This window comes from Ovis aries, chromosome 13 (genome assembly GCF_016772045.2).
Source record: "Ovis aries strain OAR_USU_Benz2616 breed Rambouillet chromosome 13, ARS-UI_Ramb_v3.0, whole genome shotgun sequence".
Lineage (NCBI taxonomy): Eukaryota > Metazoa > Chordata > Mammalia > Artiodactyla > Bovidae > Ovis > Ovis aries.
The window spans coordinates 70,134,378-70,157,165 of NC_056066.1; the positions used below are offsets into that span (position 1 = coordinate 70,134,378).

At 45.2% G+C, this 22,788-nt stretch overlaps 1 protein-coding gene across 8 annotated transcripts in view; it reads right to left on the reverse strand.

Moving 5' to 3' along the window:
- CHD6 (chromodomain helicase DNA binding protein 6) overlaps positions 1 to 22,788 on the reverse strand; it is a 203,739-nt gene that overhangs the window by 122,013 nt on the left and 58,938 nt on the right. For 6 of the 8 annotated variants that reach the window (XM_060397041.1, XM_027977203.2, XM_027977202.2 and 3 more), the window contains one exon: positions 11,753 to 12,273. The exons of the other annotated variants lie outside the window; for them this stretch is intronic. In XM_060397041.1, coding sequence (XP_060253024.1) covers positions 11,753 to 12,273 — 521 coding nt within the window. The remainder of the gene's footprint in view (positions 1 to 11,752; positions 12,274 to 22,788) is intronic. 8 annotated transcript variants of the gene reach the window in all.

Genomic DNA, 22,788 nt, shown 5'->3' on the forward strand with positions numbered 1-22,788 from the left:
GTACCCTTTTTTGAGGGGAAGGGATCGTTTAAGGAGTCTGGAAAGGACATGTGCACACTGCTATATTTAAAGCGGATAACCAAAGTCTAACTCTGCTCAGTGATATGTGGCAGCCTGGATGGGACGTGAGTCTAGGGAGAATGCATGCGTCTATTTGACAGTCATCTGAAACTATCACAACATTGTTAATCAGCCATACTGCAATACAAAATAAAAAGTTTAAAAAAAAGAGAAGAAAAATAAGTACCGTTTTTGCCATCCACGTAGAAAATTATAGTATTAATCACAAGACAGACTTCCTCAAATTCTCCTCCCAGCTCCATCTCCAGTTCCCTACCTCCAGCTTTCTTTGCTTGAATTAAGAGTTAGAAATTGAGTGCTAGATCTGAGTACTAGAAGAAAAGTCTGGGTGCATGTCAGAACACTGAGATTCATGGCTATGAGTCTTTTATTAACTTTTCCCCATGGATTCCAGGTATTGAAAATTTTTTATCTACTGGACAAACTGCATTATTTCAAAATGACTCATCTCCTCATTTTAACATTAAACTTGGCAAAATGCTCATCAAAGTTTTAGCAGGAAACAATCAGTTACTTCCACAGTGAGTTGCCATAATCCCCAAATTCAGGACAACTGAAAACAGCACATGAGGCCAATCATTCCTTCCACAAATGTGCATGCACCTGGGAGCCCAGCCTGGGAGCCACTGCCCCACTCGGGGAACGACTCTCCAGAAAAGCTTCTATCCGGGCCTCGCCACAGGCTCAGAGCCTCTTCCAGGAAGGACAGTACTGAAATCCTGGACGTTACTCCAGGGAGCTCATTTGCACACTTAATCCAACCTTTACTTGCTACCCATATTCCTTCCATCTATACATGCAGGGCTGACTTAAGCACGGATTTTTTCAAGATATTGGTTCAAAGAAAAACACACCCCCTCAACTATTGGTTTTGGTGTAGATGGAGTTATCTGTAGACATGATCTCCAGGTTCTCAGAACCTCTAATCACATCATTAGCATCATCAAAACAAAGATTATGCAAGTTTGTGATGTCCTAGCTTAAAAAAAAAAAGAAACAAAAACATTACAGGGACTTCCCTGGTGGTTCAATGGTCAAGAATCTGCCTTTCAACGCAGGGGACGTGAGTTCAATCCCTGGTCCAGGAACTAGGATCCCACATGCCACGGAGCAGCTAAGCCTGTGTGCCTCAAACTAACAGAGGCCAAGTGCTCTGGAGCGTGAACACCACAAGTAGAGAGGAAATGGGCGCCACCTTGAAGAGCCCCGCATGCCACAACTAAGACCCGATGTTGCCAAATAATAATCTTTTTAAAAAATTACATATAAGGTGACAAGGCAGAGTTTTAACAAACTTATTAAAAGTGATCACAGCAAATGAAAAAAAAATTTTTTTTAACATAGAAGGGCTTCAAATGAAACATACAAGCCATTCCTACCTGCACCAAATCCCACGTGCCAGAGAGATCTGCTCTTGACCAATACCTCTCTCACTCCAAATACATTCCTGCCTCTAGTTCTTTATTCATCGACATTCAGCAACCGCTACCCACATTCTAAAGTCAATCAGCTTAGATCTTATATATCTCCCCTATTCCTTTCTCTGCTCAAAATTTTTGATGACTGAGTGTGGGCAACCATGTTTTAAATTTTCATTCATTCTTTTTGTTTTCTGACTATTCCTTTTTCCTGATTACACATTTCTTGTTTTGCAGACATGGTATCGATCATCTTGGATCTGAGGACACTAATTTGAAATCTTTATGGCTTCTTTGCCTTGAACTGTTTTTTCTGAGGACAGCTGTCCTGGTCATTCCTCTTCTTCCTGCTGCTCTACTGCTTCTCCTCATGGTCTGGGGATCTCTGGTGGCTGATAATACAGGGGCTGGTGAGGCTCCCTGCTGCCGAGTTAAGTCACTTTCTCCAGCAAGCCTCACCCCTGAATGGGAGGCCTGACCTGGGACTCTACATACACAAGGGGCTACCCCTCTCTCTCCCTTTAAGGGGTTTGGGCAGGGAAAGGCAGAGAAGCCTGGGTTCCTGTGCCCCCTTCTTGTGGATGTCAGTCTCCCCAACTGGAGCCTAGACCTTCTTCCAGAACAAGCTGCTCAGCTTCTTTAGAATAACTGTCTAGAGCTGCCAGATCACACAGCCGCTCTGCAGACGGTCCCCGACCCGCCAGCTCCAGCCCCGGCCCCTCTCCAGGGCTGCCGGGGCCACCATCAGGGGGAAGCTCCTGCATGTGCTCTAATCGGGGACGTCCTCCACAGCATTCACCCATCAATACTTGACCAGGGGCCCCCCACATCGGAACTTTGTAACACCTCCCATCTTTGAAGAATTTATTCCCTTCTGCTCTTCCTGTCATTTCAGTAAGTGAAAATCTGGTGAAGAAGGGAAAATAACAGCATGCTTGATCTACCATTTTAAAACTGGAAATCCCCCAAACATCACATTGCTGTAAGTCTTTTCTCATCTATTAATTCCTTTAATAACTGGCTCAATTGCTTTAATAACGCAGTACTCTTTCAAGGGACTCCCTAGATCAGAACTGAAACACTTTTTGGGGGGGCTTGTGGGATCTCAGTTCCCTCACTGGGGACTGAACTGAGGCCATGGAAGTGAAAGCATAGGATCCTAACCACCATGTCACCAGGGAACTCCCTGAAATACTCTTAATTCTCTAAATCCTTTCGGCTATTCTGTATATTAGGTTCTTTCACTTGTTTATATTTTTGCCTGTTTTGGGAACACCTGCTGGGCTGTTTCCCTAACTTGTGAAAGTCCCTCTATGGCAAGGCTCAGAGATACCTCTGAGGCATCCTCCTTCCTCCACTGTCCCATTCCCAACAGAAGTGAAGTCCCTCTATGGCAAGGTTCAGAGATACCTCTGAGGCATCCTCCTTCCTCCACTGTCCCATTCCCAACAGAAGTGCTCATTAACGAAGCAAGGTACGCAGGAGGTAATACATACATATTGGATAAATAAAGGAGCAGGCATTCATCTAGCATTACTGTTTATAAACTGTTTCCTTATGGACCAGGTAAGTTTCCTATATCCCAGACCCTAATGCAGAAAGCTCTGAGGGGACTTCTCTGGTGGTCCACTGGTTAAGAATCCACCTGTCATTGCAGGGGAAACGGGATTGATCCCTGGTCCAGGAACTAAGATGTCATGAGCTGTGGAGCCACTAAGCCCATGCCCCACAACATCTGAGTCCACGCGCTTCAGCTAGGAGGCCCACACACCCTGGAGCCCACGCTCTGCACAAGAGAAGCCACCGCAATGGAGAGCAGCTGGAGAGTAGGCCCTGCCCAACACAACTAGAGAAAACCCGTGCGCAGAAAGGGAGACCCAGCGCAGCCCCATTAATTAACTTTAAAAATTATATATGAAAAGAAAATGCTAAGAATTACAGAATAAGAACTCCAGGAGCTCGTACAAAAACAGGAACAGAGATTTAGTCCAAAGCTTCAGAGGTGGGTCTCTGACGTTATCACTTAGTTTTCTTCCCTACTTAACAGAAAGCCCAGTAGCTTCTAAGCAGAGGGTCTCTACTCAGAACTCATTTATGTCTTTATATTTGCTTCTTTCTCCTAATAAAATGAACAGAATGTAAAAACAAGTCTCCCAACAGAAAGAATTCTGTCAATGGACTCTCTTGAACCTAAGTTCAGCCTCCATAAAGATCTGCACTCTAAACAGACAGGTGATTCACCTTCGAGCAGTGAGGCAGAGCTGACCTGGTTGAATTTTATTACCCCTCCTGCTTCATAGTTCTTAGCTGACTCACAGCTCAAACAGTTACATAATCAGAAGGTTTGGGGCTTACCTTTCTTGAAGCGAGCATCAAAGAAAAAAAATCAGAAAATGTAAAATCTTTCTCCTAGGATGTTATCAAATTTATTGGATTTGGAATAAAAATCTGCTGCGGGTTGACAGATCCAAACAAATGGGGGTAAAAAGCTGAGCACAGAAATTGGGGCTAATCAGAGTCTTCATTTCATCATTTTGGCTTTTTCATTCCTAGCAGATATCACAAAACCCTTAACTTAGACCAGCACACAGATTCATTTCTTGACTTTTGAGAGAGAATATAAACCACCCCCAGCTCTGACATGTGTGGAAATTCCAAAACGTATATACTCTGCCCTCAATCAGCAACATGGACACTGACACTCAAGATCCTGGCTTACAAATGCGACCTCCCTCTCTGTCAAAGCACTTGGCTCCCGGTTTGCAAGAGTAACTCAAAGGGCCATAAACCTCCCCCTCAGATTTTCTCTGGATATTGAGTAGGGCCCGATGGCTTCGTTCACACTGGAACCACTTGTCTTTCCTCCTCACCAAGCCGCGCTTTAATGCCATGAAGCTTTTACTAACGGCCGTTTTCAAGAAAGAAATACGAAATTCATCGGCGCTCAAAAGTGTTTGATGCAAAAAAAGCCATTGAGGATAGTATCCATTACATCACGTGATGCTGCCCAGTGAGAAATTTCTTTCTCAACTGGTAAAAATCTGACCTGCCTGACGAGCTGGCCCGGTGCTTTTCTAATCTCAAAGCATTTTCCCAAAGCTCTTATCAACATTACCTGACCCCGCAAACCTGCCTACCCCTAGGTCCTACGCTGCAGCTGTGTGGGCCATGGTGTCCATGTATGCACAGGTGTGTGCGTGTTTCTAAGAGTATTTGTGTCTCTGTGTGTCTTCTATGAGAATGCCAGGAGCCCTATTCTCTTTAGGAAAGGTACTATAATTTAAAAAAAGCAAACCGTGCTGGTGAAATTTAAATTTCAGAGTCAGGGAAATGACAGAGAACCTAAATCAGCTTCCTGGAGGAGCTTTCCTGCTTAAGTTCTACATAATAAAGGAGTGAACCAGGCTCACACTTCAAGGGAGCTTGCAGGTAAAGGAAAAGAGGATAGTTTTTGTTTTCTTAAAGGCTCCTGCTACCTGAGTTGTTTTTATCCCCTAAGCAGTAAGTGAATATTAGTCACTATTAATTATCATCCTTGAAAAGGAAAATTCGCTAGACTCTATCATCTGTTAAGGAGATGTGAAACTGTGTTCTATTAGGTGCTGTCTCAAATGCAAAGAGAAATAGAACAGGAAAAGGTTGGGGTCACCTTTGTCCGTGAGGGGATCCTGAGTGTGTAAACTGAAATTGTGTAGAAGAGGGGACATGTCCTACAAATAAAAGCCAGTTTCTCTGACACTAGGCTCTCCCCACTGTTATCCATGCAATCTTCCCTAGCAAGGAGAAAAGAGGCGCAAAGCTGCAGAGAACAAAGTGGGTTTTGTGGCCAGGGGAGCCTGGTGCCAAATCCTGACAGTGCTGCTCATTAGTTTGGCCTCTTGGACAAGTTACCTTGAAGTTTTCATTCCTAAAATAATAAAATTTATGGGATTAGAATATTTAATTATAACATATGCAGAGTACATCATGAGAAACGCTGGACTGGAAGAAACACAAGCTGGAATCAAGATTGCCAGGAGAAATATCAATAACCTCAGATATGCAGATGACACCCTTATGGCAGAAAGTGAAGAGGAACTAAAAGCCTCTTGATGAAAGTGAAAGAGGAGAGTGAAAAAGTTGGCTTAAAACTCAACATTCAGAAAACTAAGATCATGGCATCTAGTCCCATCACTTCATGGGAAATAGATGGGGAAACAGTGGAAACAGTGTCAAACTTTATTTTGGGGGGCTCCAAAATCATTGCAGATGGTGACTGCAGCCATGAAATTAAAAGACGCTTACTCCTTGGAAGAAAAGTTATGACCAACCTAGATAGCATATTCAAAAGCAGAGACATTACTTTGCTGACTAAGGTCCGTCAAGTCAAGGCTATGGTTTTTCCTGTGGTCATGTATGGATGTGAGAGTTGGACTGTGAAGAAGGCTAAGTGCCGAAGAATTGATGCTTTTGAACTGTGGTGTTGGAGAAGACTCTTGAGAGTCCCTTGGACTGCAAGGAGATCCAACCAGTCCATTCTGAAGGAGATCGGCCCTGGGATTTCTTTGGAAGGAATGATGCTAAAGCTGAAACTCCAGTACTTTGGCCACCTCATGCAAAGAGTTGACTCATTGGAAAAGACTCTGATGCTGGGAGGGATTGGGGGCAGGAGGAGACGGGGACGACAGAGGATGAGATGGATGGATGGCATCACTGACTCGATGGACGTGAGTCTGAGCGAACTCCAGGAGTTGGTGATGGACAGGGAGGCCTGGCGTGCTGCGATTCATGGGGTCGCAAAGAGTCCTACACAACTGAGCGACTGAACTGAACTGACCTACTGTTATTTAACAATGGGAGTGACTGTGTGGTAACTTGTATGGCTCCTGTTTTGGGCAGAAGAGCTCTAACCATTTGTTCTAAGAAAACAATTATATTATATATGTATGTAATACTTTAAAATAATACATAAACTACACAAACACACACATACCTCCTTCTACATGTCCAACAACCTGACAAACCTCTCTGCTGACAACCTCGGCTGTACGTCAAGGCTGTATATTGTCACTCTGCTTATTTAACTCATATGTAGAGTACATCATGAGAAACGCTGGGCTGGATGAAACACTAGTTGGAATCTAGATTGGTGGGAGAAATATCAATAACCTCAGATATGCAGATGACACCACCCTTATGGCAGAAAGCGAAGAACTAAAGGGCCTCTTGATGAAAGTGAAAGAGGAGTGAAAAAGTTGGCTTAAAACCCAACATTCAGAAAACTAAGATCATGGCATCCGGTCCCATCACTTCATGGCAAATAGATGGGGAAACAGTGTCAGACTTTATTTTTTGGGGCTCCAAAATCACTGCAGATGGTGACTGCAGCCATGAAATTAAAAGATGCTTATTCCTTGGAAGAAAAGTTATGACCAACCCAGACAACATATTAAAAAGCAGAGACATTACCTTGCCAACAAAGGTCCGTCTAGTCAAAGCTATGATTTTTCCAGTAGTCATGTATGGATGTGAGAGTTAAACTATAAAGAAAGCTGAGAGCTGAAGAACTGATGCTTTTGAACTGTGGTGTTGGAGAAGACACTTGAGAGTCCCTTGGACTGCAAGGAGATCCATCCAGTCCATCCTAAAGGAAATCAGTCCTGAATATTCATTGGAAGGACTCATGCTGAAGCTGAAATTCCAATAACTTGGCCATTTGATGTGAAGAACTTTGGAAAAGACCCTGAGGCTGGGAAAGACTGAGGGCAGGAGAAGAAGGGGATGACAGAGGATGAGATGGTTAGATGGCATCACCGACTCAACTGACATGAGTTTGAATAAACTCCGGGAGCTGGTGATGGACAGGGAGGCCTAGCATGCTGCAATCCATGGGATCACAGCTGCAGGACTGAGCAACTGAACTGAACTGACAACTTTGGGGACACGGAAGACACAAAGCATGGTGGTCCTGACCTTGGGCACTTCACTTCTGTTGAGGAGAGAAATATACACATGAAAATCCTGGGTTATGACTAAGAAACAGCCTGCGGCAGAGGTTAGTGTACAGGACTGGGACCAGGACATCTGAGTTTATGACCTTGCAAACAAGTCACTTCTCTGCGGGTCTGTTTCCTGGCCGCAATGTGGCAGGGCTGCACTAGATGTCTTTTATTCAAGGTCCAAAACTCTTGATTTGTGATGCCAGTGAGGCCCCGAGAGCTGTGGGATGGGATGCTCTGGCACCAGGTGTGGGCGTTCTGTGCAGGAACTGGGCGGGATGTGAGCTCAGAGCTGAAGAATGGGAAGGACTCTGGGATACTGAGAGGGGATACTGAGAGGGGGACCAAGGGCATAATGTTGAAGAGTGATCCGGAGGGGGAAGGAGCCAAGTACCTCATTTAAGGCCTGAGGAGGACTTCCCTGGTGGTCCAGGGGTTAAGAATCCACCCGTCCGGGGCAGGGGACACAGGTTCCATCCCTGGCCTGAGAAACTCCACATGCCTCCGGGTAACGAAGCCCGCGCACCACCACCACTGAGCCAGTGTGCTGCAGTCCTGCAGCTACTGAAGCCACTGCAATGAGAAGCCCCAAACCGCGACAAAGGGTGGCCCCCACTCGCCAGAACTAGAGAAAGCCCGCGCGCAGAGCAGTAAAGACCCAGCACAGTCAAAAATACACAAAAATTTAAAAAATTTCATAAAGGCCTAATGAGGTCAATCTAGCTAGAAAGGTCTGTTGTCAGAGACCAGGCGGCAAGGAGCGGTCAGACCCCAAAGGGTTTGGGAAACAGAAAAAGGAGCCTGATTCTACGCTGGAGGCAGAGGGAACAACCAGAAGTGTCTGAGTAGGTGTAACTGTTAGAGGGAATCTCACTTCCCTGTCCCCATGTCTTCAGGCTTCCCTGTTCCCGAGGAGGGCACGATACTGGAAACATACTTTATCCCTTCTTATAATTCCTCTCACTTGTCTGACCATCTCTGATGGGGACCTACGGGACTGGAGAGACCGAGAGGAAGACTAAGGCATCCCCGGCCCAGAGGCCTCCCTCTGCAGGGCCGCGCCTGCAGTGCTGGTGGGTGAACTTGACCAAGGGCGTAACAGGAAGCCCGATTCTGGCCACAAGCCATTGAAAGTGTTTCAAGTCGGCCCATCAGTGGTAGAGCTGCTAACTCCATCTCCATCTCTGTGGACGGGTTCCCAGCTGATTTGGAATGGAGAGAGGGAAGAGGGGGCTTGACTGACCACCACCGCCAGCTACAAACATAAACAATGAGGTAACAGTGGGGCTTCAGAAAGATGAGCCAGGCGGCAGCTGGCAAGATGGACTGAAGGAAGACCGGAAGCCCTTACATCAGCTGTGAAGCTCCTCCAACAATCCAAACATCCCCTGAATCATCTGTAACTGAGGAGTGCGATCCAGGGGCTTATCAATAAAGGCTCAAATCAAAACACGTACTTAAGCCAATCTGCCAGAGAGTAAATGAAAGAATACAAAACATATGACTTAATTATCAACATTAAAAAAAAAAATCAATTAATGTCCTTTCAGAACTAGAGCTGCCTCTGCTGACTAGTGGCATCGTGAGTTAAAGGAGCCGAAGCAGCTTTATAAACATAAAAAAGACAGAAAGGCTTAACAGTCCCGAACCGGACCTGGGCTACATGGAGGAATTCCGTGATAGCCACTGGTCCATCTTCCACTGCTCCCACACCAAGGGAGGTGGAAAGCCTCATGGATCTTGTGTACATTTCTAAAGGGATAACCAGCCCAACTTGTCAGCATTTTCTCAGAGGGTGTCTCCTGGATTTCTAAACCTCAAGAGCATCTGCTGTCTTCTCAGTTAGCAGACTCACTAGCACTTATCCAGCTCATGCATATTTTAAACAGCCTCATTAGATAAAAATCAATTCCCTTAACATTGCTATGCATACATCTGACACCCAACCTTGCTTTGTCTTCCCTGATGGCTCAGTGGTAAACAATCTTCCTGCAATGCAGGAGATGCAGGTTTGATCCCTGGGTCGGGAAGATTCCCCGGAGGAGGAAATGGCAACCCACTCCAGTATTCTGGCCTGGGAAATCCCATGGACAGAAGAGCCTGGTGGACTTATGGTTCAAAGAGTCCCAAAGAGTCAGACACAACTTAGCACAAAACTTGCTTTGTGAAATGCCTCCCCCCTCATTGCCCCAAATGGAATCTATGACAATGTCTATCTATATACTTGTCGCCTTGTCTCACAAAAAGTAAACATGAATTCCTTTAAGAAGTTGATAAAATTACAAGCACCAGAGACCAGTGACTAAAGTGAGCCCGGATACCTCTGACTTTCTATTACCTTCTAAACACAAACCAAACTCCTTATTAGAGCTCTCAGACCCTCCCCCTGATGGCCTTAATTCTAAAACATCACCCTGGAGGATGCTGCTGCTTCCGCTAATAACCAAACTCAGTCACACCACTAGCTCATGTCTGAGTCTCCCTCCTCGCAAGCAGCTACCCTGCAGAACCATTTCAGCTTCTCCAAAATAATTTGGAAGTTAGAAACTCAACTGGGACACCCCCATACAAGACATTCCACCCACATCAGAGATGAGCCTGTGTGCACCAGGTTCACAGAGAAAGTGGTTCAATGGGCTTCTGAGGTGGCTCAGTGGTAAAAAAAAATCCGCCTGCCAATGCAGGAGACTCGGGTTTGATCCCGGGATTGGGAAGATTCCTTGGAGGAGGAAATGGCAACCCGTTCTAGTATTCTTGCCTGGGAAATCCCACGGACAGAGGAACCTGACGGGCCGCAGTCCACGAGGTCGCAAAGAGTCAGACACAACTGCACACACACACTCAAGTTGCTCATTAGTCAGACTCCTGATTTTACTGACTTCTCTTGACCTTCTGAGGAGGTTAGTTTATGTCTATTCGCTGTGAACTACATTCCTGGGATCCCACCCAAGCCTCTGTGATAAACAAAAGGTAAAATCCCCTGCCAGGCAGAAGAGAGTGAATATTATAAGGCAGCTTTAACTTGGATTAGACAAGTACCCATCTGGTCCCAACAGACTGTCCTTCTGAAAATGAACCGAACCATAAAATGAATTCTGAGTTGTGGTACAAGGCATTCTAAAATGCTTTCTCTCTTTAAAACTAACTTCCTCTATGCCTGACCCTGTATAGGACTGATGCCCCCATTAGCTTACATCCTGTTAGCAACTGAATCAATTTCTGCACCTTTAATGGGTGCTCCCGGTCTATACTCTGCCTCAGCACTTAGAACTTAAATTCCCTTTAAATATAGAGGAGTTTTGTATGACCTCAGAAAGTTTAAATATTTTCCACCAAGAATTTAGAAAGAGACAGAACAAAAGACATCACATTTGTATGCACGTGTCTGAGTCGCTCAATCGCGTCCGACTCTTTGTGACTCCAGGGACTGTAGCCCACCAGGCTCCTCTGTCCACGGGATTCTCCAGGCAAGAATACTGGAATGGGTTGCCATGCCCTCCTCTAGGAGATCTTCCTGACCCAGGAATCGTCATGTCTCCTGCAGTGCAGGAGGATTCTTTACCCAGTGAGCCCCCTGGGAAGCGCACTTTTGTACAGCGATGACAAATACTTAGCTCCCCGAATAAAGAGTACGTTTGGACCCTGACAGGATCTCTAGCCAGGGCCCCTGCAGTCAGCTCCAGCAGCCAGTGCGTCCCCACGCCCTCTTCTCTAGACGGGTCTCTACACGGGGCACTGTGGTCTGTCTCCTCTGGTCTCCCCGACTCACCATCTTCTGAGCACCTTGCTGACATGTCAGGCACCGCGTTGGACGCTGAATGAGAGACGCGGACCTGGGAGGCGCCAGCACTAGACAGCTCGCAGCTAGGAAGACTAGGCAGCCCTTCTCTGTCTGGAACTCTGCACACACCCCTGGCTCTCCCAGACCCCTGGCACTGGCCCTGGGTCTGTGCACGCCTCACCCCTGACAGCTGCCCCTCTGCTGTCTACACAGCTGCTGCTCCCCGAATCACTGCCCACCCCATACACACCTGTGACGTCCCTTCCCTGACACCCTGCGTGTGCTCACAGACTTTAATTCTTCTTAATCCAAAGGGAATGGCAAGAAATGGCAGGCACGGTATTAATTAAGGCTATCTTTCTCTCCTCAGGAGGTGAGGAGGTGGGTTTACTTTGGCCCAGAGTGGGGAAGCCGTCCAGGGGCTAGAGCCTGGCCACGGCCAGCTGGGCCGTGGACGCAGAGCCCAGGGCTGGGGCGGGAAGAGGGGGACGCACCTGGCCTTCCTGGCCTTCGTCCTGGCTGCAGCGTCGGGGCCGCCCCTCTTCTCTTTGGCCTCCCTGGGGCCCGAGGCCTCGCGGGGCTTCCGCGCCTTCTTGGTGCCGTCTTTCTGCTTGGGCTCCCTGGGCTCCTTGGCCTTCCTGGGCTCCTTGGCCTTCCTGGGCTCCTTCAGCTCTCTGGGCTCGCGCTTCCTCTTTGGCTTAGGCTCCCTGTCCTTGCTTCCCTTTGCTGCCCCTTCGTGCTCCCCTGGATCCTTTTTCTTGCGTTTCTTCTTCACGCCTGTGCCTCCTCCACCACTGTCCTCCATACCATTATGGGACACCGTTTTCCTGGGGAAAAGGGGCCCGGCCTCCTCTTCAACGTTGTACAGCTCCTTCGGTGCTGGACAGTGACTGGCAACATCTTCGATCTTCTCCTCCTGGTCAGTGCTGTGGTCAAATGGGGAGGGGGATGTGTAGTCAAAATTGACAGAGGCATCAGACATTGGGGAGTGATTCGGAACTTTTAGACTTGACAACTGCAAGAGAGAGAGAGAGACAAGCATGTTATTCTTCCGCTGCAAGCTTCACACAAACGGTGATGTCAACTGTGAATGTATGGATCTGTTCGGCATCTCCTGAGTGCCTAAAACGTGGTAGTTCCTCCTCTGCTCGGCCACAGTTGTAGAGCGGCAAACACGACGCTTTATTGAAAATATTTGCCTCTGCTGTGTGGAGCAAGGTCCTGGTGGACCAAGTTGTTGTTAGCATATTATGTAGGAAATGTGTATGCAAAGATCTAAAGGCTTTCCATGTTTTGCAGAAATCTGAAACACCTGTTTCAGCTCCAAGTCTAGAACCGGCAACAATGGTCTCCCACATAATACCTGTAGATGCCATTGTGCTTATTCGCTCAGTCGTGTCTGACTCTTTGTGACCCCAAGGACTGAAACCCGCCAGGCTCCTCTGTCCATGGGGATTCTCCAGGCCAGAATACTGGACTGGGTTGCCATGCCCTCCTCCAGGGGATCTTCCCAACCCAGGGATGGGACCCAGGTTCCCCGCGTTGCAGGTGGATTCTTTACCGTCTGAGCCACCAGGGAAGCTGCAGAAGCCACTAGCAGACACAAATCCTGGGCACGCTGCTCCAACCTAGAGTGGCATTTACCATGCTGATAGACAAAGTTACTGGCCAAGTGTGCTCCTGGATAAAGCTGATGTCAGCAGGGTGATAAGGATATAGGGTCAAGCTCAATGTGTGAGCTTTATTTCCCCCAGTCTTCGCTCTCACATATCGTCAAGCAGCATCAACATTCAGCTGGTTTGATTTTCGAACAAGAACATCTGGTCACTCAAAACTGCACCTTTTCTGTATGATGGTCTAACCTTGTCACCAGACTCAGCACCAGACAACCTTTGAAAGTGAAAGTTGCACAGTCATGTCCGACTCTGTGACCCCATGGACTAAATATCCATGGAATTCTCCAGGCCAGAATACTGGAGTGAGTAACCTTTCCCTTCCCCAGACAGTCTTCCCAACCCAGGGATTGAACCCAGGTCTCCAGCACTGCAGGCGGATTCTTTACCAGCTGAGCCACAAGGGAAGCCCAAGAATACTGGAGCGGGTAGGCTATCCCTTCTCCAGGGGATCTTCCAGACCCAGGAATCGAACCCAGGTCTCCCGCATTGCAGGCGGAGTCTGACCCACCAGGGAAGCCCACCAAAGATAACCTTTGGCCACTTACAAAAAAGCAAGTAACTGTACAGGAGCGTGCTTTACTGTAACAGATGCCTTTAGAAAGTAAGTGTCACAGGTGCTGAAGGCAGCCCTAAAAAGGACATTTCAGAGCTGATTTGGAGCACTGCCAAATAAATGTGCAGCCTCCTAACACCACTTTTAAGGAAGCATCCCTTTAGAAGCAGAAGTTATGTCTCATATTTTCAGGTGTGGTGTCACAGCGAACATCTGTCATTTCATAACCACGCTAAGGTTGCCAGTAATCTGACAACAACGTGTGCTAGCTTTAGGAAATAAAGAAGCAACCTACGGAGGACCTGGAAGAGACAAGCAGGCTTTCTAGGAGGATGGTTATAGTCACCATTGGATGATGGCTTAGCAGCGGCCCCATTTGTGAGTTGCCTGCTCTGTTAACATGAGGCCAGGCCTGTGCTGAAGGGCACAGACACTTGCCAGGTGGTGCGGTTTCCCTCTGGCCTTCTGGTCACCCCATCTCTGCTCAGACTTCCTGGCCCACCCTGGGAGTGACGGGGTGCAAAGCCCAGCTGCTTATTTCCCTTTCGTTCTTCCCAGCTCCCATTCTTAGCCTGATATTTCCAAACACAACACTGAGAATCCCAGGAGAAGATGATGAAAGCAAAGGAGGATTCTTCTGGATTTTTATCATAAACACAGTTCAGGGTCATAAACAAGCCTAAATCCAGAGCAAACTGGTCATTATGGCAGGACTCACTACTTGGGGGGTGAGGGTGGGGGGACAATTTAGTGTGACTACCTCACTGCTGATTCAGTACTTAAGATGGTTTAGGAAAAAGAAGAGCTAAGTAAACTTCAGAGAAATTTAAATCAATCAACCGTAAGAAAGTGATTTAGATGGTAAATCTTATGTGTTGTCCACCACAATAAAAAGACCAAAAAAAGTAGGGAGGGAGGAAGAAAGAGAAGAAAACGGAGAAAGAGAAAGAAACTCAACAGTACGGTAACGGACCCAGTTAAGACTGGGATCCTATGAGCACCTTTCCATCCCTGGGATATTACTAAATTCTGTGCCCGGGACACTTGGCCCTCAGGGAGCAAGTTTTTGCTTAGTATGCACGGGTGGACACACTGAAAAAGGCAGAGACACACAGGTGCTTATTCAAAGAGGCTTTAAAAGACAACACACTGAAGACCTAATTCTAGCAAGGCAGTTCTCTGAAGCTCAAAGTGAGACCCTCTCCTCAGTTCACACCTCAGGTTAAGGTCTCTCTTTTGGGGGCTCTCCAGTAAGCTGAGCAGGTAGCTCAGGCAGGTGTGGTAGTACCTAGGTATCCAATCATTAGGCAGTAACAGTAACAGCGGCCAGAGCTACTGAACACACATCAAATGGAGATACTCAGAACTACGCAAAGCATGTTTCATGACGTCTCCTATCTTTTCCAACAACCCTGCAGGCTTATTAGCACAATGATGCCTGTTTTGTGTAAGGGGAAAGGGAAGATTACTAACTGATGCTAAGTGATGTGCCCAAGGCCATACAGCTAATGATCAAAGGAACCTGGATCGGAACTCTCTGGCCAAAAGCTAATGTTGGTTTCGTTGAGCATTTGATGACACCCCAGGGAAGCAGACCACCAGACAAGCATTAACTACGCTTGGTCAGAAACCCTAAATGTGATGGTGTACTCAATCGCTTTGGGAGAAGATCAGGTTCTTTGTAAAACTAAACACATACTTACCTGATGTCCTAGCAATCTCATTCCCAGGAATCCCAGAGAGTTGTCTAGCCCACCTCTCATTTTACAGATAACATAATCTGTCTTGAGATTTAGAGTTGTTGTTTAGTTGCTAAGTCTGTGTCCAACTCTTTTGTGACCCCATGGACTATAGCCCTCCAGACTCCTTTGTCCATGGGATTTCGCAGGCAAGAATACTGGAGTGGGTTACCATTTCCTCCTCCAGGAGTTCTTCCTAACCCAGGAACTGAACTCGTGTCTCCTGCCCTGGCAGGCGAATTCTTACTAATTCTTTACTGCTGAGCTACCAGAGGAGTCAAGAGGTTTAGAGAGAAAAGGCAGTTTGTCAAGATATATTCCTAGGAAGTGGCACAGCTGGGACATCCTGGAGGGAGAATGGAAACCCAAGACATGAGCACAATCAATCAGTGTTTAAAAGGCGGAAGTATCCCAAAAGGCAGGTATTAGTAAGCAAAAATATAAAATTTTAATCTTGCAAGTCAATAATTCCTCAGAAATTTTTTTTTTTAATTTTCAAGAGACCTTGTTGGGAGCCTGGAAAAGTATCTGCTGAGGATTAAAAATATAAGACAAAATATTTCTTCCATGTATCTCAAGGTCAGCTGGGGGGTGGGGAGGGGAGGGAGGCAAAAGAGTATAAATGAAGTCTCTGTTTCAGCTTCCACCAAGAAGAGCACTAAATTACCCCTTTTGAAAATGGCCTTAAAAGGGACAGACGGCAGATGACCGACCACAGGAACAGTATCATTTTATATTACACTGACAGCTTAACCAGAATCACGCATCTAGGGACGTCAGGATGAAGCCAAGAGAGATGGATAAAACACACATCAATGTTAACTTTTAAACCACACTGATAGTAATAAAACATATTTCTTGGGCTCAAAATTAACAATCTACAATACTCCTGGAAAAGACACTTAAAAGATCTGAATCTAGATAAATAGGTTCCCAGACAGACATCCAAGGACAAATCTCGGGTGTTCCCCTGAAGAATCACGCAAGTCCTTGAAAGTCAAAACGGACTCTAAGAAAATCATCCATGCTACAAAATGTAGAGACCCTGAAAAAACTGTGCTAAGTGAAAGAAGTCAGACACCTTGAAGACCATGTATTGTCTAATTTTACTTATATCAAACGCCCAACATAGGCAAATCCATAGAGACATAAAGGAAGGTATATGGAGTTGCCAGGAGTTGAGGAAAGAAAAAAGCAGTGTCTGCAACAGGCATAAGGTTCTTTTGGGGGTGATGAAAATCTTCTAGAATCAGATAGTGGTGATCTTTACACAATCCTGTGAACAAACCAAAACCACCGAATTGCATGTTTTAAATATGGGATTTATAGAATATGAATTATATCTCACTTAAAAAAAATTCAACATAAGAATATACTGACAAGGGTCCTCTCTCTTATGTTGCTAACAGGAGTATCAGTTTTGTTTTTTTTTTTTTTTGGCTGCAACACACAGCATGTGGGATCAGTTTCCTGACCAGGGATTGAACCCATGCTCCCTACAGTGGAAGCATGGAGTCTTAACCACTGGATCACCAAGGAAGTCCCCAGTGCTAACTAGTGAAAGCCTTTTTGCAGGGGAGAGTAGCAAAAATACTAAAATTTAATCATGGATATGCTTTTAAGTGAGCAATTTCTCTTTGAGAACATAAATTAAGGGAAACTCCATTTAGAAACTCCAAAGTTTATATGTAAGAACATCTGATACAGAATTATTTTTTAATAGAATAAAAATAAATATCCTATTTAAAAGTAAACACACAGAATTCCCTGGTAGTCCAGTGGTTAGGAACTCAGCGCTTTCACTGCCAGACTGCTTGGGTTCAGTCCCTGGTAGGGGAATCAAGATCTCACAAACCACACAGCATGGCCAAATAAATAAATAGAACATAAATATCTTATTTGTCAATCTTTAGGAAAATGCTTAAATTAATAGCACATCCACACGGAATAACACTACACAGCCATTATTACACAAAGTTTTACCTGACATTTAACAATTTAAAGTTTTAAAGTTTAAAAAGTTTTAGCTGACATCATGTGGGAAAATAAAAACATATATATATATAAAATCTAATTTTTTTTAATGCGACATCACCACTAGCTTTTTAAAATAAATTTTAGGATACATACCATCATTATGTCTGGGAGATAAGACTGTGGGCAAGTTTCACTTCTTTTTCCTAAAACTTTCTCAAAGTTATTACCTACTTGTCTTTAATTGTTTCCCATGATTAGAAGCTTTACAGGACAGTGACTTTGTGGCGTTCCCCAACATTTTTGTGGCTTATAGTAAAATTCAGTCATGTGGTTATTGGGTGAAACGAATATTTTCAATTTGAGAAAAATAAGAAAGTCTACAAAATTGTACACGAAAGCAAAAATGACAACACCCGTGAACAGAAGAAAGAAGAAAACAAACAAAATGTTAACAGTCATTTGAGGCTGTGTAAGTTGTTTTTCTTTTTTAATACATAGACGTCTAGATTTTCAATAATGAGAATAATACTTTCATGATATTTGTCACAGATAAACTCTTCACATGGACGTTTAGCAGAAAAATTTTAAAGACTTGAATGATAAACAGGAAAATCTGTTTGCCAGACAATTCATGCTCCTCCAAGTCATCAGGCTTCAGGAATCGAAGGGAGACTACGAGAGGTGCCAGCTCATGATGACATGTGAATGCGCGCAGGGCACGGTGCGCTCCTCACTGGGGCTGGGCAGGCCCCCGCACACCCTTCACCCACAAGCGCGTCCTCTGGCTTCCACCCGCGGCGAGCGGCCCCATGGGGCCCTGTTGTCAGTCTGCTTCAGGGCCTCCCGCATTCCCCAGGGAGAAGACGGTGTTCTGTGCGGTGGTGTTTAGTCGACTCTTTTGCAACCCCATGGACTGCAGTGTACCAGGCTCCTCCGTCCACGGGATTTTCCGGGCAAGAATACTGGAGTGGGGTGCCATTTCCTTCTCCAGGAGATCTCCCCCACCCAGGGATCGAACCCGCGTCTCCTGCATTGGCAGGCAGGATTCTTCACCACTGAGCCACCAAGGAAGCCGGTGCTCTACATGCAGACTAACTTAACCTAAAGAAATCAGTTAGATATAAAATTAAGCAGAAAAGCTTAGCTAAGTTTGAGACCTGTCTTTTTTTTCTTTAAGTCCAAATAACAAAAATTAAAATACAAAATAAGAAGCAATCGCTCCTATTAACAAGTTGGGTCTGTGGACATTTCAGGTGGCAAACCTACTTCCCAATTAAAATTAGAATTGGCTTATATTTTTGCCTTCTCTTTCATCTGAAAGAGTATTTCTCATAGTTACCTGACTGTGGAATACAGTAAAGACGGAAAACCCCACATATCCTTGCCTTTTTATGCTGCAGTTGCACCGGGACACTCATCATTCAGCACAAAGATTTGTGCTGAGATGGCAAGACTCATCTGAGGAGGGAGAGTGTCAGTGTGTGTGTGTTTTTTCCCTGTGCTGAGTTTTTTCCCTGCATTCAGCATATTCATCTGAGGAGAGAGTATCAGAGAATCTGAGTGAGTGAGCGAGCGGGTGTGTATGTGTGTGTGAGAGAGAGAGTGTGCGTGTGTGTGTCCCCTCTGTGTTCCTTGAGTTTTACCCCTGTATTCAGCATATTCAATGCCTTCTGCACCTAAGAGTCCTGTGCTCTGGGCGGTAAAGCAGCCATTTCAATCCTGTATCTCTTCTCCCACAGTCACAGCTGGTTAGCACCAGGGGAAGAGTTCCGTTTCAGGGATCTAAGGTGGAAACCTTAGGTATGTAAGATGCAGGTGTCCAGGAGGCTCTTGGATATACTTTCCAAGGGAAATGTCCAGAAGAGTACATTGGACTGCCCAGGAAGAATGGGTAAAGAGAGAAGAGGGAACAGGGCCTAACCTGAGGAACACTCATGCTTACGGTTCCCAGAGGGGGAAGAACCTATACACCGTGTGGGAAGGAGCATCATCAGGCCAGGGATACAGCGGGAAAAGGGCAAGAAAGTGCGGCTTCACAGACACCTGAGGATGAGCGTATTTTAGGACAGAACGCTCACAGGTGTCAAATGCTGCTGAGGAGCAGGTAAGCTAAGAACTGAAGAGTGACCAACACATCTGGTGGTGTCATTTCTACAAAACACATCCACCCCAAAACCCTTGAACCTGGTCATTCCTGGTCCCCATCTCTATTTCCACATTAAAACAGGGTACAGGGTGGTGTTGGGTTTTTATCTTACAATGTTCCAGGAATCTTAGAAAGTCAACATCTCTAAATATATCTTTAGGCGAACTCAACCTAAACCTTGTCAATTCCAGGCAGCAGTAACAAAAATGGGGCAGGGGAGCAGGCAGATTATCAAATTTAGATGCCAACAAGAAAAGAGCAAGAGAGAGGGAAACCATTTGATAAGTGCCTGTTTGTTAACAAGTGTTGTTTCTGGAAACTACGAGTTTTATTTTCAAACAACTATGGCCCTAATGGAGAAACCAAAAGTTAAAAGTGATTCAATTCTCTAAATCTGTCCAAGTGGAATGATGTTTGCTTCATCCGAGGCTAGGGGAGGCCTCTTCTAGAATGTTTTTGTGGCATCTTCTAAACTAAGTAGGTCAACAAATACAGAAAAATAAGACTAATTTCCTTCCTCTTCCTCCCTGTTCCACCTGGAATTTCACTGTGGGCTTAGGCTACCAGGGCCTCTGAGCCCAGAACTTCAGCAAACCCTGGGCAACCGCACTGCCACATACCAAGGCCCAGAAAGACCAGGGCCTAGAGTCAGGAACACTGCATGTGTGGACAGGGAATGGTGCTTTTCATACACCCTAGTCACAGCTACTCTGAGTATTCAGCACTGTTTTGATATCTGAAGGACAAAATAGATGCCAGCAATGATCATAATAATACCTGATTTTACTAAGGACTGAGTATTCTTAAACAGATTATGTCTCTAAACAGCTCGAAGAGGTTTAGAGTTGTAGAGTTGTTCCAACTACAACTTCATCTTCTAGAGAAGCTCAGAGAGGTGAATAAGTCGCCCAAAGTCACACAGCTCGTGAGCAGTAGACTTGCCATTTGAGATCAGATTTGATGCCTGGTTTTAAGAGCCACTGCTCTTGACTCCTTCACGATGCTGCCTCACGCGCTGGATACACCAGACTTAGAATCAGAATTAGCAAGACTCTCTAAGCACCTCTACGTTATCTCCATCATCCACTGCCCAGCACCACTGTATCTCCCTAACCTTTCCCCAGAAAACTGTTAACTCTTTCCTCTTCTATCCATCTCTTTACAAATCCATTTGTTTTCCAGAACAGAATGGGAGATTACATGAAGAATCAATCAATCTAACAGAACGTTGAAGATTAAATAAGGGACCTCAGACTTTCCAAAACTACCCAGAAGGACCCCAAGATAAGGGTTAAAGAAAATCTATTACGCACTTGGCAGCTACCAGAAGACTTACAACCTCCATCCTAAGGATGTATCTTGTTGGCACCGGGTACTGTATTTCCTTTTCCCTCCGCAAATGAGAACTTTTGATCTTTGGTCACTAAGTGTTATACAGTTTCTCCAAACTTGCAAAATTTCTCCAAAACTGTATCAGTGGTAAAAGGATGAGCTAGCTCATTAAGAAACCAGACAGTGAGTTAATGAGAAGACTATAAACCGTATCAACAGTGGAAAGAAGTTCACTGCTGTTATTTCTGCTTCTTTTCATAATGCTCAGAATACCAGCTTTGGGCTAGTTTTCCTGAGAGTGAATCCCAGTTAAATAGAGGAAGGCAATTCTCTGCAGCTATATTGACACTCGTCACCACTTTGACGTTGGCCCGAGGCCTCATTACCAGAGCTCCCCAGACTCCTCTGGCCAGGAAGGGAGATGAGGAAATGCTATTCGCTGTTGAAACATGGTAGTCTTTCTTCCAGGGTTTCCTACATGTAAATAGATTCAGCGTCACTTTATTTAAAACTGAATTTAAAACTCAGCAACTTATTTCTGTTTTTAAAAAGTTCCCTTGTGTCTGTCTCAGCTAGTGACATACTGAGCGTTATCAGTAACATGAGCTGAAAGAACCACTATGTAATATATAATTATATATTTTAATTAAAAATTGTATCTGCTTAAAAATTGTATCTACTTTTTATTCTGGTACCAACAGACAAATACCATACATGGTAAACCCTAGGATTCTAGTGAGGATGGACCTCGGAGGCCATCTAGCCCAGGCTCCCATCTCCTGGCCTCTGACACCCAAGCAAACGGCTCTCCAGCCTCTCCAGGGGCAGAGAGCTTACTGCCCACAAGGCACAGGACACGGCTGAGCAGCTCAACTTCTCAGGATGGTCTTCTTCAGCTGGAGCTATACCCTGCCCACCTGTAACTCTCCACATGTGTCCATACTCATCCTCAGATGAGACAGATAGATACAGTTAACCTCTTCTCCACAAGATCCTTCTAAATCTTCCCTTCTTCAGGCTCCATCATCTTAGTCTCACCTATCATACCTCACGCAGTCAGTGTTCCCGTACAGTCAGTCACTTTGCTCTGACCTCTCAAGTATATGTTTCAGAGCACAAAATGAATTAGGGCAGTAACAAAAATGAAAATATGCTAAGGTATGTCCAAAGATCAGTTTGCAAGCCTGTGGATTGCTTTGGTGGGAAGGTTTTTTTTTTATTTTCATGCTTGGCAGCATCTTGCAGTTCAGGCATCTGTATGACCTATCACCAGTACCTGGAAGAGAAGCAGCAGCAACTGCTCCACTTAATTAACTTGCTTCTCCACCCCACCTAACTCTTAAGTAAGAACCCTGCACTATCCATCAACACTGACTATAAGGTCTAAATGAAAACCCATCTCACTGAGGCTACATAATAGCCAGCTGACATATCAAAGGTCTTAATGTGACTGTGAAAATTCATGTTGGAATAATTTTGATAAAGAACATTTTTTTGTTTGTTTTGGCCACTTGTTGTGAAGAACTGACTCAATGGAAAAGACCCTGATGCTGGGAAAGATTGATGGTAGGAGGAGAAGGGGACGACAGAGGATGAGATAGTTGGATGGCATCACTGACTTGACGGACATAAGACTGAGCAAGCTCCAGGAGCTGGTGATGGACAAGGAAACTTGGCGTGCTGCAGTCCACAGGGTCGCAAAGACTGAGCGACTGAACTGAACTGTTTTTTACTGACATGAAAGCTTACTTTAAATAGTGTTTAAAAATTTTAAATATGCAGACTGTTTTAAGAATTATAAATCTGCCCATATATCATAAATGACAATAGTTTGAGGGTTTGGGATTCTCTTCAAGTAATGTGTTCTTCTGAACAGCAGCATAATATTCTACTGGCACCAGCTATGATGTAAACACAGACCTGCCTCACAGACACTGCAGGATCAGTTCCAGACCACCACATAGAACAAGTATCATAGTGAAGTGCATCACACAGTTTTTGGCTTCCTAGTGCATAGAAAAGTTACGTTAACTCTATACTGGACCCCAAAAATGAAATTAAAAGACACTTACTCCTTGGAAGAAAAGTTATGACCAACCTAGATAGC